General features: G+C 35.1%; 1 protein-coding gene across 1 annotated transcript in view; it reads left to right on the forward strand.

The window, feature by feature from the left end:
• med27 (mediator complex subunit 27) overlaps positions 1–16,080 on the forward strand; it is an 82,615-nt gene that overhangs the window by 37,044 nt on the left and 29,491 nt on the right. Inside the window, exon 4 of the mRNA XM_051117471.1 lies at positions 6,290–6,383. Coding sequence (XP_050973428.1) covers positions 6,290–6,383 — 94 coding nt within the window. The remainder of the gene's footprint in view (positions 1–6,289; positions 6,384–16,080) is intronic.

A 16,080-nucleotide genomic window follows, 5' to 3' on the forward strand; every position in this document is an offset into this window, starting at 1 on the left:
GTGACATCCTGAATGAATTAAAATAATTTCATTTAAAGCTTTTTCAGTGGATTTTAGGATCTTTTGCAAGTCAGTTTTCTTTAGATTTGTCTAGCTGCTCAAGTAATAACTGTACAAGTACTTTTTTATCACTTTTACTTTTGGTTATACTGAGTGGGCGTTTACCCTACACCGTTTTCAACTAAAAACAATGCTTTTTATGTGTATTTATATTTGATATTTTTTATGTTTTGGGGCCTGAAAATGCATACGTTTGAAAACTGCTTTCAAAGTGCATATTTTTAAAAATGACACTGTTATCGTCTTGGTGTAAACTAGAAAATTTATGAAAATGACGACGTCATGCGCATTAAGTATACTTAACTTTTTACACGTACACGAGAGACAGCATGCAGTGCACATGACGCAAATTTCATAATCAGAATAGTACATGCATACGGTACGCACATCACCCCAACTTTTGTATGTGCAGGAATTGAAGTTATTTTGCTGTAATCAGTTGTTCCACAAGGTGGCAACACTGTCCCTTGCTGTTGTTTCACAGTTGAAAACAGAATTAAAGAAGTAATTACTTCAACTTGTTACAAGTTTGACCAAATAAAATTTCTATAGTCAAATGAAACTAAAAACTCACCTTTAATCAGATTAATCATTTTTTACCTAATTATACCACAAAATATCCCTAAATCAATTTGGATTAACTTAAACTTTTACATATTTTTGAATCAAATTGCATACATTTTCTGTTGTATAACTGAATAATACAACTGTACTAAGTAGCTAACAAGTTATCTAGAAATAGTATAGCATGTAAAATAGTACATAAATAGCATGCTAAATGTTTTAAACAAAACCGCAATAATTGCTGTACCAGTCCACAGCCTAAGCATATGCTCCACTCTTCTCCACAATGGTAATCTAGTGTAATTTAAACAGTTCAAATAATTCCAACATAACTGAACATTAAACACCATTAAGCACTTTCAAGTCTCCTGCTTTTCTCATCTTGCTCAAAAATGCATAAAATAACACTTAAAATAAGTCCCATGCAAAGCATGCCAAACCAAACTTTGACACCATTGGTTTTCACAGAACGCAAAATTTCCATTTGATTTGAAGCAAATAGTTTAAATTACACTAGCAAAGCTTAGTTTTACTTCCAGTTAACTGAATATTTTACTTTAGCTCAATGACAAAAAAGTAAATTTATTAAGTTGGATGAAGTATAAATTTTTTCAGTGTACCCTGAAGGCCGAACTAGAAGTGTAGTGCCACGTCACGCCACATCTTTAAAATTCGGTGCCATTCTGTGTTCTTCTGTGACTCCCATCTACAACCCAAAACAATGTAAAGACGCAGCGCAACACAATGCGACACGGCGCTGCGCTTCTCATCCATTGAGTGACAGCCTTTAAAGGGATAGTTCACCCAAAAATTGTATTATTCTTTCATCATTTACTCCCCTCATGTCATTCCAAACCCATGAGACTTTGGTTAATCTTTGATACACATTTTAAGATATTTTTTAATGAAGACCGTGATGTTTCTGCACCTCCACTGAAAGTTCAGATAACCAAAACTTAGAAGCAGCCTTTTTTTATTTTGTTTTTTTTGTTTTTTAAAGATTTATTTAAGCGAAGCGGGAGAGAGAGAAAGGGGTGGGATTGGGAAAGGTCCACGAGCCGGGATTCGAACTTGAGACGCCCGCAGTGCAACGGCCCTATATGTCAGCGTGCTAACCACGAGGCTATTGGCGCCGACAGAAGAAACCTTTTTAATGGCTTAAGTAAAGCCTAAATTACTTCTATTCATCGTACAAATGGGATCAAACCACTTGTTTCATATGGATTCATTTTACAATGCCTTTATAATTGTTTTGAATATTACAATTTTTGGTTACCTGGAGCAACATAAGATGAAGTAAAGTCTTATGGGTTTGGAATGACATGAGGGAAACAAAATAATGACTCAAGTTTCATTTTTGGGTGAAATATCCATTTAAGGTTAGGGATTTGAACTCTTTTTCTTAAGTACTAAGTTCATTGCATAACTTTTCCCACAGTATTTGAGCGTCAAACATGGATGATACCTCAAGTCATTGGAATTGTTGTGGTGAGGTGTGCTAATGGGTTTTAAAGCGATCACCTGGTGGACTATATTAAGTCACATTGAATCACCCCAGCCATATCTAGAGACCGTAATATCTTACAGACAGAATTGAGCTAGTGCGAAGCCACCTAGCAACTGTCCAGAACACCCCAGCAACTGCATAGAAATGCCGCGGCACTGTGCCGGCACGTTTTGCACGCACAAGACCTGCTCACGTTTTCTCCTGAAAACTTAAAATCTAGTTTATTCTTGGACTAATGATTCCCAAACTCCTTATATAAAGGTTTTAGTAAGCATATGTTGAGCAGGTGATAAACTCCAGTGATGTTCTTGCCTATTTAATATGCTGTTATTTAATTTAAGCTAGTAAATGAGGAACCTTAGTGCAGGCACGAGGGAAATTGCGAACAAACAGAGAGGTATGTTGAACAATTTCTCTTTGCTTTTGATCTCCCCTTCTGGGAAAGAAAATGCTGTTGCAGGAAAATCAGGGAGAACTTTCAACGTGATGAGGCAACTTAATCTTCGTCGATTCCTCCAGCTGCATTGCACTTGCAGACATGTGTGTACACGAGCACATGCGTGTCCCCTTTTGCACCTGTCCACGGGTTACCTGGGTTCTCCACAGCCGCCGTTAAGAAATATTATCTCCATAGTTGGTCCAATAACTTTCAAATGACTTTTAAGCAAATCCCTCCACCAGCCGCCCACCTTCGGTTCTTTAATGAATTATTTTCCTCGTCTGTGTGCAGGGCCAGTCCCTCAAGTCTATTGATAGCTGATGGCAACGGAGATTTTCATTAAACCCTTATTAGCATTGACCCTACAATACATGTTGGGCGACTCTTCTTGGGGACTGTTCTGCTGACTCCGGGGATGGCTGAAGGCTTTTGGCACTCTCTGTCCAATTTATTGATGTCTTAACGAGGCTGTTGAGCAACCCTGGCAGGGTTTTAAGTATTCGTTCTCTTCTGAAGCACTGAAGGTTATGTCAGATGTGGAACAGTGGAGCCTCTTGTTGATGGTGGATGCAAATCGATGCCTTAATGCATTCAATGTAAAGCTTATATGGTATTTGTTGATGCTTCTGATGTTTTTCACTTGATTATTTACAGCTGTGCTGAAAGAATGAGGTGTGATTTGTGTGTCTATATCAGTGCTGTTATTCTGAACAAAAATTATTTAAAAAAATCGTTTTTGGTCATTTAAATAAAGCTGAAATAAAATGTAAATATTAAATGAAAAATGTAAGCAATTTAAGCACTTAAAAATGAAAATAAGAAATGTTGCCTTGAGAATTAATTGAAATAAGTTCAAGTTGATGTAATAAAATTGCTAATGCTGAAATAACTATTTAAAAAGTAAAATATAAAAAAACATTACATCAGTTATGAAATTATATTAAATGAATAATATTAAATATTAAAAAATATTAATAGCAATGAAAAATCCACGTAAAATTCAATCTGAATTTTAAATTTGAAATTTATTTGTAAAGAACTTTTTGCAGTTACGTTAATTTGAAGGAGCTTTACAGAAAACACATGGTGTTGATTAGGGTTGGGTAAAAAAGTATAGATTTATCGATTTTTTTTTTTTTTAAATGATTGTCATTTTTTTACGAAACAATATTGATTCGTAAATCCCAAGAATTGATTAGTCTAGCCTGTTTTTATGTAGTGCACTTCTCATCCAGCAAATCGCAAAAAGCTTTGTTACTTTTGATATGAAACACACTCAAATTTCAAATGTTGTCTATTTTATTCAAACAATAAAAGCCGCTTTGGTGCTGTTTAATATGGAGTGACAGATCGCTGTAGTGCCTCAGTTCAAGTGCACGTGAGTTACAAAAAGAAATAAACATGAATGAAAATCCAAAGGTATGTTAAAAGACAGAGTACAACTTGTAATCTGTATCCAGTCTCAAACGTGCAAAGACTTCAGTATAACAGCTTGTAAGCAAGGTCACATAACGTCGCATTTACCTCAGGAAAAAAAAACACATTTGGTCGACTAGAAAATTAAAATTTTGCAAAATATATGCACCATATAACTAGGTGTAGCGGTACACAGATTTCACGGTTCGGTACGTACCTCAGTTCGGGGGTCACGGTTCGATACAATTTCAGTACAACAGGAAATAAACAACAAACCTACTATGCCTTGTTTCTTTTCATTTATTTTGAACAGACTGTAGTACAAATTACAATTTTTTCCACATAGATGTAAAAATACAAAATATTATTCAAGGGAGAAAACAGTGCGTAACGTAGCCTATATTTGCTAAGTTTCAGTTCATCTTTTTGACAGAAAGGAAACTCAAATGGCGACATCCTATTTGTTTTCTTTATTTTACAAAAGACCAGTGATGCATTGTTAATAAGACAATAAATGACAATGTTTTAAGTTGATTTTGCTGGTATAAGGAAACAGTTTAAGTAATCGCGTCTGCGCACACACACAAAACATAAGTTCCCAGGCGGTTAAGGCTAGAAGGAATACAGCTCTGGCTACTGGGCATGCGCACATCAATCTAACGTTATTTTTGTCACACTGTACAACAATAATATTGTTTTTGTATTATAGTAAGGGCTGTGTTCAGGGTTGGGGTAGGTGTAGACCGTGTAAAAAAAAAAAACAATCTAATAGGTAGAATAATTCATTTCATTGTTAGTTTCCGGTCTGAGCTGTATCCCTTCTAGCCACAACCGTTCCAGGCTTCCAGTACTGCTAACTTGACAGCGCAGTTGGTAACGTTACTTTATCAAAATAAAATACAGTGAACCAAACATCAGCGCGCCCGCCTCATTCTGTCACCATTGGAACATGACTGGAGTACAAAGCCTATAATTTACATAATAAATAATAGTTTAGCATTTAGATACATCGTAAATATGGAAATATTATGGAATATTTGGATTTGTGCCAAATGAGTGAGGTAGGATACAAGAGAACAAAGCCCCGTTTCGCAATCAGTTGAATGAGCAAGCCTTTAAAGTAACGTTATACTCCTTTGTCAGTGAGAGACTCGTTCAGAATCAGCACATGGTCGCTGTCTAGTGGGCTTTGTTTTCAAGTGCGCAACTCCTGGCATTCGGTGTTCCTCTGTTGGCGGTTATCAAACAGAGATGCATTACTCTAGGCGCCCCCTTCTGTATTGAAGATGAATTGCCTGTATTCATTGTAAGGCCTTGCACCGAATCGAGATATCCGTACCGTGAAGGTTCGGTACGAAAACATGTATTGTTACACCCCTGCATATAACATACTCATTATAATTTTTACCGTTCTTCAATGTTTAATTTGTTTTAATAAGTTAGTCAAGTTTTTATGACAGCCACCATTTAAATATTTATATTTAAAAAAAAAAAAAAAAGAAGTAGAAATATAGTCATGTAGTGAAATATAATTATGTTATTGTAATTTCATTATTATACAAACTTCATTGAGTGTAATTTGTTTGTATATTTTACTGCATTAGTTGAGAGATTTTTTTTTCCTTGAAAAATTTGACATGCACTGTTTCTGATACATATCAAAACAATCAATATTGAATTGAATCGGAAATCTAATCAAATTGCAAGCTTGTAAATCAGAATCGAATTGAATCAAATCGTGAAACCCATCCCTAATAAATAGTAAATATTGTCTTACGCAAGTACAATATACTGTATGTATATGGATAAAGTTGGGCATAATTACACATCTAAATTTATATAAGGAGCTGGCATATGCAGTACACTCACATAAGCTATGTTGTGTATGTACATGTCCTGTATATAGCCGTCTTTATAAATTACTGAAAATCAAACTAATAGAAATTTAAATTGAACATATAAACATAAAAGCTAATTCAAAATATGAATAAATACTGTAAAATATTAAATAACACCAAATTAACACTGGTAAAATATTCAAATGTTAAAAGTGAATTAAAATCAAAGTTGTTAGGTAAGTGTGGTGATCGTTACATGCTGACCTGGACCACCTCAACTGTTTAGACTCCATCGATATGTGTTGTATACGAAGAAACAATTAGTTTATTCAATACCAAGACCTTAGTGCCAACAGCCATTGATTTGGTATTGACGGTGACTGTGACCCGAGGACCTTTTGACTTGCACTTGAAGTAAAAGATCTGCAACTTTTTTACTTGAAATATAATTTTTTCTCATTCCAGATATGTTGATGACGTCATATCCAGAATTGGACGAATGTTTCCGGACATGTCAATCGAGCTTTTCCGGCCAAACGGGACATCCGCAGTTCTCTTGGTGAGATGCTTTTGTGCTACACACATCAATTCAAGAAGTTTTTCTTTATATTGTGACGAATGACATGTTTGATATTTGAAATGGATCTTATAGGTTACTTTACATACATGTACTGGAGCAAAATTTGACTGCCTGTTATTAGCCCAGTAAGACAGAATAAAAAATATAGGTACATTTTTGTAAAAGAGTAAGGCATGATAACCTTCAAAATAAGCACTTTTGGGTTTTTTTTGGTTTTACTTTTTGTTTTTTGGTTGCATTCATTTTCTATTGTAGTGGAGAGCAATATCATTTGCCAAAATAACATTTGCACGTAGTAATGAATCCTTTACACAAGTGTTTGTTGCATAAAATGCAAAATGTGTCTATCTCCAGTGGCATTAATGAAGCAGGACAGCAAGAAAGTGCAGTCATGTAGAAGCTTTTTCTGACTAATGGTGTCTAAGAGTTAATGGTGAAGGAGAGCTGGATGTCCTTGTACTCGGGGAGCAATCTCTCTGTTGACTGCTCTGTCAGTCTCCTTGTGAGTTGTCCCTGAGAACATCCCAGAGGGGCCGGGATTGTTGACTCTTGAGGAGTTCGCTACACACTTTCAAAGTTTTGGAGGGTGCATGCATGATAATGGAAGTAAAGAGAGAAGAGAGTGACCATCTATTACAGCTAAACTCAGTGATTTACAGCAATCCTTTTAGCTGCATTAGGAGAAATTTCCTCACAATTCTTTGAGTATGTTTGTTTACACTAATTATTAGTTGCATGTGGTGTTAAGGTAAAGTTGACTCTTGTGAGGCCGTGAAATGATGCTGAAATTGTATATTGTCATTATAGTCAGTATTATTACTTTGAGCTTTCCATTATTATTTTTCCTATCACTTTAGCAAGGCTTAACCCTGATTTTCTGTTGAGATTTACATGTTTTCGGGTCCCAGAGACCTTAAAGGAGAAGTCCACTTCCAGAACAACAATTCACAAATAATTTACTCACCCCCTTGTCATCCAAGAAGTTCATCTTCAGTCGTGAGGAAAGCATTTCAGGATTTTTCTCCATATAATGGACTTGATTGGTCCACCGATTTTGAACTTCCAAAATGTAGTTTAAATGCAGCTTCAAAGGGCTCTAAACGATCCCAGCCGAGGAAGAAGGGTCTTATCTAGCGAAACTATCTGCCATTTTTTTTCGGAAAATAATTTTTTTTAAAAACACTTTTTAAGCACAAAAGCTTGTGTAGCACAGGCACTGGGGCGCGCGTTCACTGTGCTACGTACTATTGAATAAAGTCGAAAGGTCACGTGGAACTACAGACCCAGTGTTTACAAAGCGTACGCACAAAGACTAAGAAAGTGCAATTAAGTTTGTAAACGCTGCTTACAAAAAGGTACAACGATGTCCTCCTCTCAAGTTGTAGGAAAAAATAAGATGGAGTTTTTTCACCATACTCAGTACACAGACGATGAACTTACACGATTCATAGTAGTGATGGGGAGTTCGGATCATTTTACCGACTTTGAGTCTCGTTCAGCAAAATGAACGAATCTTTTTTTGAGTCATTTCGTTAATTTTAGCAAAATATAGTTAAAATGTTACGTGTTACTTCCCTAACACATCTACATCTGCTTACACAAACGTTGATCACACTACAAACAAGACAAAACTATAATGCTATAAGAAATCGAAAGATTTATTAATTGTTTACCTGGGTCTTTAGTCTGTGATTAGTTCACCTCACTTCTTATCTGACAAGTTTTCGGGTTTGGTTTTCGTTCATCACTTGACAGCCCCATAAGATGAACGAACGACTCGAAAAAAAACGAAGACTCGAAACAGGTGAACTAATTCCAGTACAGAACCTAATAGGATGTTGCGCATGCGTGACTGAACGAATCACTCCCCGAGACGACTCGTTCTTCCCAAGTCACATTAAAGATTTTGATTTCAAAATTAAAGAATCATCCAAGAACGACCCATCACTAATTTGTAGCATTGTGGACGCGCATGCCAGAGCCTGTGCTACACAAGCTTTTGTGCTTAAAAAGTATGCAATTTTTTTTTTTTTTTTTTTTTTTTGAAAAAAATTATCATTTTGCTAGATAAGACTCGTCTTCCTCGGCTGGGATCGTTTAGAGCCCTTTGAAGCTGCATTTAAACTACATTTTGGAAGTTCAAAATCGGTGCACCAACGAAGTCCATTATATGGAGAAAAATCCTGATATGTTTTCCTCAAAAACCATAATTTCTTTACGACTGACGACAGAAAGACATGAACATCTTGGATGACAAGGGGGTGAGTACATTATCTGTAAATTGTTGTTCTGGAAGTGGACTTCTCCTTTAAGGCTGTATATGTTTAAAATACAATCTTTAAATATAAATATAATTCTGTATACCAGAGAAAGACAATATGTTACTAAGTAAGTATTACTGTCAAGCAGATGCAAGATTTCTGATTTAGGATGTTTAAAGCATACCAAGTTGAAATGTTGTTTATGGTCAGTCCTTATAATATTATGAACAGTCATTAACTATTAAACTGATACTTAAATATTAAATATGTTTTTCAAGCTTTTAAAAGGGCCTTTGGGTCTCTCAGAGCCCAAACAAAACATTGAGTTAATGCCAGGTTTGGATTGTTAAATTAATGGTGGTGATGCATATAATAAAAGCAAGGAAAAACTAATTCCAGCCACAAGTGTCATGCTTATTCAATTTTAAGCCAAATGAATTTTGAATGCAATAAAATGATGATGATGATGATAATGAATAAAATGGGAAAAACTATCTGACATCAAAATATTATAAATACTATTAATAACTAAAAATTATAAAAATAAATTATTATAAATGTAAGCAATTCAGTAAATATATAACAAATAAGTTAAATAAGTGTCATGTTAGTTTAGGTTAGTGCATGTCAATAGTCAAAAAATAATGTAATTCAGATAAAATCATGAAATAAATAATGCAATAAAAAAAAATGTTATTATGAGTTTTAGTGGCACCTCCTCTTTATTTGATCAACTTTTTTCCCCAATGTAAAACCAGAATATTTTTATTAATAAATTCTGTTTTTTTTTTCTGAGAATTCTGAGGAAAAAAAAAGTCAGAATTGTGAAATTAAGTCACAATAACCTTTTTTATTTAGTGGCTTCTATAGATAAAACTTGCAATTCTGAATTTTTTCCTCGGAATTGTGAGAAATAAGCTCACATAAGCGCAATAAGCTAACTTTTTTTTCACAAAATTTCATGATAAAAACTTGCAGTGAGTTATAAAATCAAAATTGCAAGATATGAGATCAAAATTCTCACTTTTTTCTCAGAATTGGGTAATATAAACTCACAATTGTGAAAAATAAAGTCAGAATAGCAAGACAAGTCACAATTCTAAATTTTTTCGCAATTCTGACTTTTTTTCTCAGAATTGTGAGATATAAACTTGCAATGGCAAGTTATAAAGTCCAATTTTGAGGGGGGAAAATGTTCTCAGAATTGCATGTTCTCACAATTGCGTGTTATAAACTCACAGTTGTAAGAAAAATAGTCAGAATTGTGAAATTAAACAGTCACAGTAACCTTTTTCTTATTAGGGCCCGAGCACTGCAGTGCGAGGACCCTATTGGAATTGCTCTGTTTATTCTTCTTCTTCTTCTTCTTCTTCTTCTTCTCAAAGTAAAAAGTCTTTTTGAGGGCCTAAACATGCTCGAAAACTCATGAAACTTTGCACACGCATCAGTCCTGGTGAAAATTTACATCTGATATGGTTTTCAGAAGTGGGTGTGGCAAAATGGCTCGATAGCGCCACCTATAAAATTTCAACGGAGTGCGCCTCGAGCTGCGTTTCACGTACATGTACGAAACTCGGTACACAGGTGTAGCACACCAATACCTACAAAAAAGTCTCCTGGTACAACATCCTAAACCCAACAGGAAGTCCGTTATATCGAATTTCCTGTACGATTTTTGTGCAGTTTTTGCCATTTTCAGGCCTCGTACTTTAACGAACTCCTCCTACAGTTTTTATCCGATCATCTTCAAATTTGCTGAGTGTTATCATAAGGCCCTTGCGATGTTAAATTGCGAAGCTTTTGAGTTTTCGTCGAGGGGCGTGTCCGTGGCGGCCTGACAAAATTTGACGTGTCGCCATGAAAAAGGAAGTGGCTGTAACTCAGGCAAACAATGTCCGATCTGCCTCAAACTTCACAGGTGTGATAAGAGTCTGGTCCTGAACACATGTCAGTGCCCATATTCAGTTATAGTCATAGCGCCACCTGATGACAACAGGAAGTGACATGTTTAACACTGTTACGGACTCCTAGCAACATATTAAAAAGCATTAGCAAGTTTTAAATAGGCTAGCAACATGCTACAGTCATGCTACAACATGCTAGCAACACTTAGCTAAGAGCTAATGCATGCTATTAATACAAAGAAAAAGAAAATTGCTGTAACTCATGCACACAATGTCCAATCTGACCCAAATTTAATATTCAACATGCTACGAACATAGTAAAGCATGCTAACAACACTTAGCTAATATGCTAAAGCATGCTAATAATACTATAAAACAGGAAGTTACTTTAACTCGGGCATACAATGTCCAATCTGCCCCAAACTTGACATGTTTGATAAGAGTCCTGGACTGAACACATGCCCATGCCCGTATTCAGTTATAGTCATAGCGCCACCTGCTGGCAACAGGAAGTCACATGTTTAATACTGTTGTGGATGCCTAGCAACATTTTAAAAATATCAACACGTGTTAAATAGGGTAGCAACATGCTAGAAACATGCTAAAACATGTTAGCGACACTTAGCTAAATGCTAAAGCATGCTCTTAATGCAATGAAACAGGAAGTTACTGTAACTCAGGCATGCAATGTCCAATCTGCCCCAAACTTAATATGTTTGATAAGAGTTCTAGCCTGAACACTACGTGCCTATATTCAGTTATAGTCATAGCGCCACCTACTGTCAACAGGAAGTGACATGTTTAACACTGTGATACACTATTATCAACACACTAAAAAGCCATTGAGTGCTAAAGTAGTTAAAAACACACTCAAACATGCTAGCAACACTTACTTAATGCTAAAGCATGTTGTTAAAGACATAAAACAGGAAGTTGTTGTAATTCATGTAAACAATGTCCAATCTGCCCCAAACTTCACATGTTTGATAAGAGTCCTGGTCTGAAGATATATACATGCCCATATTCAGTTATAGTTATAGCGCCACCTCCTGACAACAGGAAGTGACATGTTTAACGGTGTTACGGACTCCTAGCAACATATTAAAAAGCGTTAGCAAGTTTTAAATAGGCTAGGATCATGCTAGAATCATGTTAAAACATGCTAGCAACACTTAGCTAAGAGCTAAAGCATGATATTAATACAAAGACAAATTGCTGTAACTCATGCATACAATGTCCAATCTGACCCAAACTTAATATTCAACATGCTACAAACATAGTAAAGCATGCTAGCAACACTTAGCTAAAATGCTAAAGCATGCTAATAATACAATGAAACAGGAAGTTACTGTAACTCAGGCATACAATATCCAATATGCCCCAAGCTTAACATGTTTGATAAGAGTCCTGGCCTGAACACATGCCCATGCCCATATTCAGTTATAGTCATAGCTCCACCTGCTGGCAACAGGAAGTGAGATGTTGCACTCTGTAATGAACGCAACATTTTAGAAATATCAACAAGTGTTAAATAGGGTAGCAACATGCTAGAAACATGCTATAACATGTTAGCAACACTTAGCTAAGTGCTAAAGCATGTTATTAATGCAATGAAACGGGAAGCTACAGTAACTCAGGCATACAATGTCCAATCTGCCCCAAACTTAACAGGTTTGATAAGAGTCCTGGTCTGAACACATTTACATAACAATATTCAATTATAGTCATAGCGCCACCTACTGTCAACAGGAAGTGATGTTTAACACTGTGATACACTATTAGCAACACACAAAAATAAGCCAGTGAGTGCTAAACTTGCTAAAAACACACTCAAACATGCTAGCAACACTTACTAAGTGCTAAAGCATCTTGTTAAAGCCATGAAACAGGAAGTTGTTGCAATTCCTGCAAACAATGTCCAATCTTCCCCAAACTTCACATGTTTGATAAGAGTCCTGGCCTGAAGATATCTACATGCTCATATTCAGTTAAAGTCATAGCGCCACCTGCTGGCAACCGGAAGTGACATGTTTAACACTGTGATGGTCTATTAAAAGCACAGCAAAATATGCCATATTGTGCTAAATATGCTAGACACACTTTCTAAGTGCTAATGCATCCTATTAATGCCATGAAACAGGAAGTTGTTGTAACTCAGCCATACAATGTCCGATCTGCCCCAAACTTCATATGTTCGATAAGAGTCCTGGCCTGAACACATCTAAAGGCCAATATTCCATTACAATTATAGCGCCACCAGCTGGCAACAGGAAATGACTTGTCTTACACTAACTCAAGCATACCATGTTCAATCTGCACCAAACTTCATATGTTTGATAAAAGCGCTGACCTGAAGACGTCTACATGCCAATATTCAGTTATAGGCATAGCGCCACCAGCTGGCAGCATGAAGTTTGGCACATCTAAATGACTTTGATATATTCCTCCTAAATTTACTATGTTAAAAGCATAGTGCCCACCGTTCGCTGTTTCCCTAAAGCCACCGGTCGGCGGTGAGCCCGGGTGCGAGGGCCCGTTCATCGCTGCTTGCAGCTTTAATTTTATTTTATTTTTTTAATTCAGTGGCCACTGAATAAAAAAAAAGGTTATTGCGACTGTTTAATTTCACAATTCAGACAGAATTTTTCTCACAACTGTGAGATATAAACTCACAAGTCTGACTTTTTTCTCAGATTTGGGTGATATAAACTCACAATTGCAAAAACAAATTCAGAATAGCAGGATAGAAGTGACAATTCTGACTTTTTTTTTTATGCAATTCTGACTTTTTCTCAAAATTGTGAGATATGAACTTGCAATGTGCAAGTTATAAAGTCCAATTATGAGGGGAAAAAATGTTTTCGGAATTGCGAGTATATATCTCACAATTCTGACTTAACTCGCAATTGTGTTTTATAAAGTCAGAATTGTGAGATATAAACTAACAATTCTGACTTTTCTAAGGATTGCGAGTTTATGTCTTGCGAATCTGACTTTATAACTCACAGTTGTGAGTTTATATATCAGAATTCTGAGATAAAGTTGGAATTATAAAATGTAACCCCACAATTGTGGAAAAAAAATCAGAATTTGATATAAACTCACATTTCTGACTTTTTTCAGAATTGGGTGATATAAACTCACAGTTGCAAAGAATAAAGTCAGAATAGCAAGATGAAAGTTGCAATTCTGACTTTTTACACAATTCAGACTTTTTCTTAGAATCGTGAGATATAAACTTGCAGTTGCGAATTATAAATTTTAAGGGGGAAAAATGTTTTATAAAGTTAGAATTGTGAGATATAAGCTAACAATTCTGACTTTTTTCGCAAGTCTGAAAAATAAACTTGCAATTCTGAGAAAGGTTGACTTCATAACTCACAATTGCAAGTTTATATCTCAGAATTCTGAGATAAAGTCAGAATTGTGAAATGTAAACTCACAATTGTGGGGAAAAAAAGCCTTAATTGTGAGATGTAAACTTGCAATTGTGAGGCAAAAAAGTCAGAATTCTAACTTTTTTTCACAGAATTGAATGATATGAACTCACAATTGTGCAGAATAAAGTTAGAATAGCAAGATAAGTCACAATTCCAACTTTTTCACAATTGTTTTTCACAGAAAGGTCGACTTCATAACTCACAATTGTGAGTTTATATCTCAGAATTCTGAGAAAAAGTCAGAATTGCGATATGTAAACTCACAATTGTGAGGAAAAAAAGTCAGAACTGTGAGATAAAAGTCACAATGACCTTTTTTAAATTTTATTTAGTGGTGGAAATGTGCTTCCATAGTAATCATACATTTACACATCTAATTTTGTCCAGTATAACCAGGCAACACAGATCATTTCGTCCAGTATAACCAGGCAACACAGATCATTTCCATTTGCTTCTGTCATCATTTACGTGTTTTTCTTCCTCTTTAGTCATGTCTCATCTCAAGTAGCACAGAACGTGAGCCAGGCTTGACTTGGTGCCTTCTCAGTGAAAAACAAAGAAAAAATGTAGGTGTATGACACCCCTGATTGCAACATAAGTTGTCACAATGGGTCATTTGGATATTTTTGTCAATGGTACACCGTATCAGTGAGCGTACCAATATTTGTCTTGTCTCCTGGTATGTTTTCCCCTCTACCTAGCCCTTTTTGGGCTGAATAATTACATTCTGAGATGATGTCAGTTGTCAGTTGGGTCATTCACACCACATACCATCCCCCTTACCTTTGAGACTTCCTCTGACACTTCTCTGCTGCCGTCATGTCTTTTGGCAACGCTGACTGAGAGGAAAGAGAGACTGAGGGATCTTGGCAGTGGTGCCAGGAAGACTACAAATGCCCCTTCCACAGCAGTGGGAGTTCAGTGGTTCACACCCACAGGGCATGCACTTCCAGATGGCCCAGTTGGCAGGCCGGAGTGATCTGTCACCGTGGGGGCTAAATCGCTGCCAGGCCCTTCGTCGGACGCGCTTTTCTACGGTGCTCAACAAAGCGTTCAGGGAAAAAAAAAGGGACAGTTTGATGGACAGTTTGTGCATGTGTGAATGACGATTGTAATTTGTGAGTTTGAGATGTTTTGCCTAATTCTTTTTTTTTTTTTTTTTTTTTTTTTCTAACAGGAAGTGGACATTTTTGTCATTTAACTGCTTTTTGTCTTACCAGGACAGTGGTTCTCATCTGATTTTATTTTATTAGTTTTGAGCAGCAAATCCAAAAGTCTTTTATTATTCTTATTTTTTTTTATTTTTAAATGTAATTTTTGTTTTTATTTTCTTTACCTTTGCATTGAATGTCAGATAATAATTAGATTTTTGTTTTTTTGTTTTTTTGATTTTATTGTTATTATTTTATTTAATTTTACATTATTTTTGCTTTTTTATTTGCATTGAACATCACATCCAAAAGTTTAAGCATTTTGTTTTTTTGTTTTTTTTATTTTGTTTTATTTTAGGTTATTTTAGGTTATTTTATTTTGTTATTTTATGTTTATTTTGTTTAATTTATTTTACCTTCCTCTGCATTGAACATCGGATCCAAAAGTATTTCATTTTTTTAAATTGTATTTTATTCTTTGTGTTTAATTTTATTTAGCTTTCAATTGAATGGAACATCACATCTAAAATATACCATTTTATTATTTTATTTTATTTTGTTATATGTTGGGTTATTTTATTTTATGTTATTTTATTAGTTTGCATTGAACATCAGATCCAAAAAGTACAAAATTTCTATTTTAATTTTTTTTTTTTTTTTTTTTTTTTTTTTTTTTTTAATTTGTTTAACCGTCTTTTGCATCGAACATTAGATCCAAAACTATTTTATTTTTATTTTATTATTTTACTTATTTTACATTATTTTGGCTTTTCTTTGCATTGAACATCAGATTCAAATTTTTATTTTATTTTATTTATTTTGTTTAATTTCATTTTGCTTTCCATTGCATTGAACATCAGATCCAAAAGATACAACATTTTTATTTTATTTTATTTTAATTTTATTTAATATTGATTTTA

Source organism: Labeo rohita, chromosome 8 (assembly GCF_022985175.1).
Source record: "Labeo rohita strain BAU-BD-2019 chromosome 8, IGBB_LRoh.1.0, whole genome shotgun sequence".
In the NCBI taxonomy this organism is placed as follows: domain Eukaryota; kingdom Metazoa; phylum Chordata; class Actinopteri; order Cypriniformes; family Cyprinidae; genus Labeo; species Labeo rohita.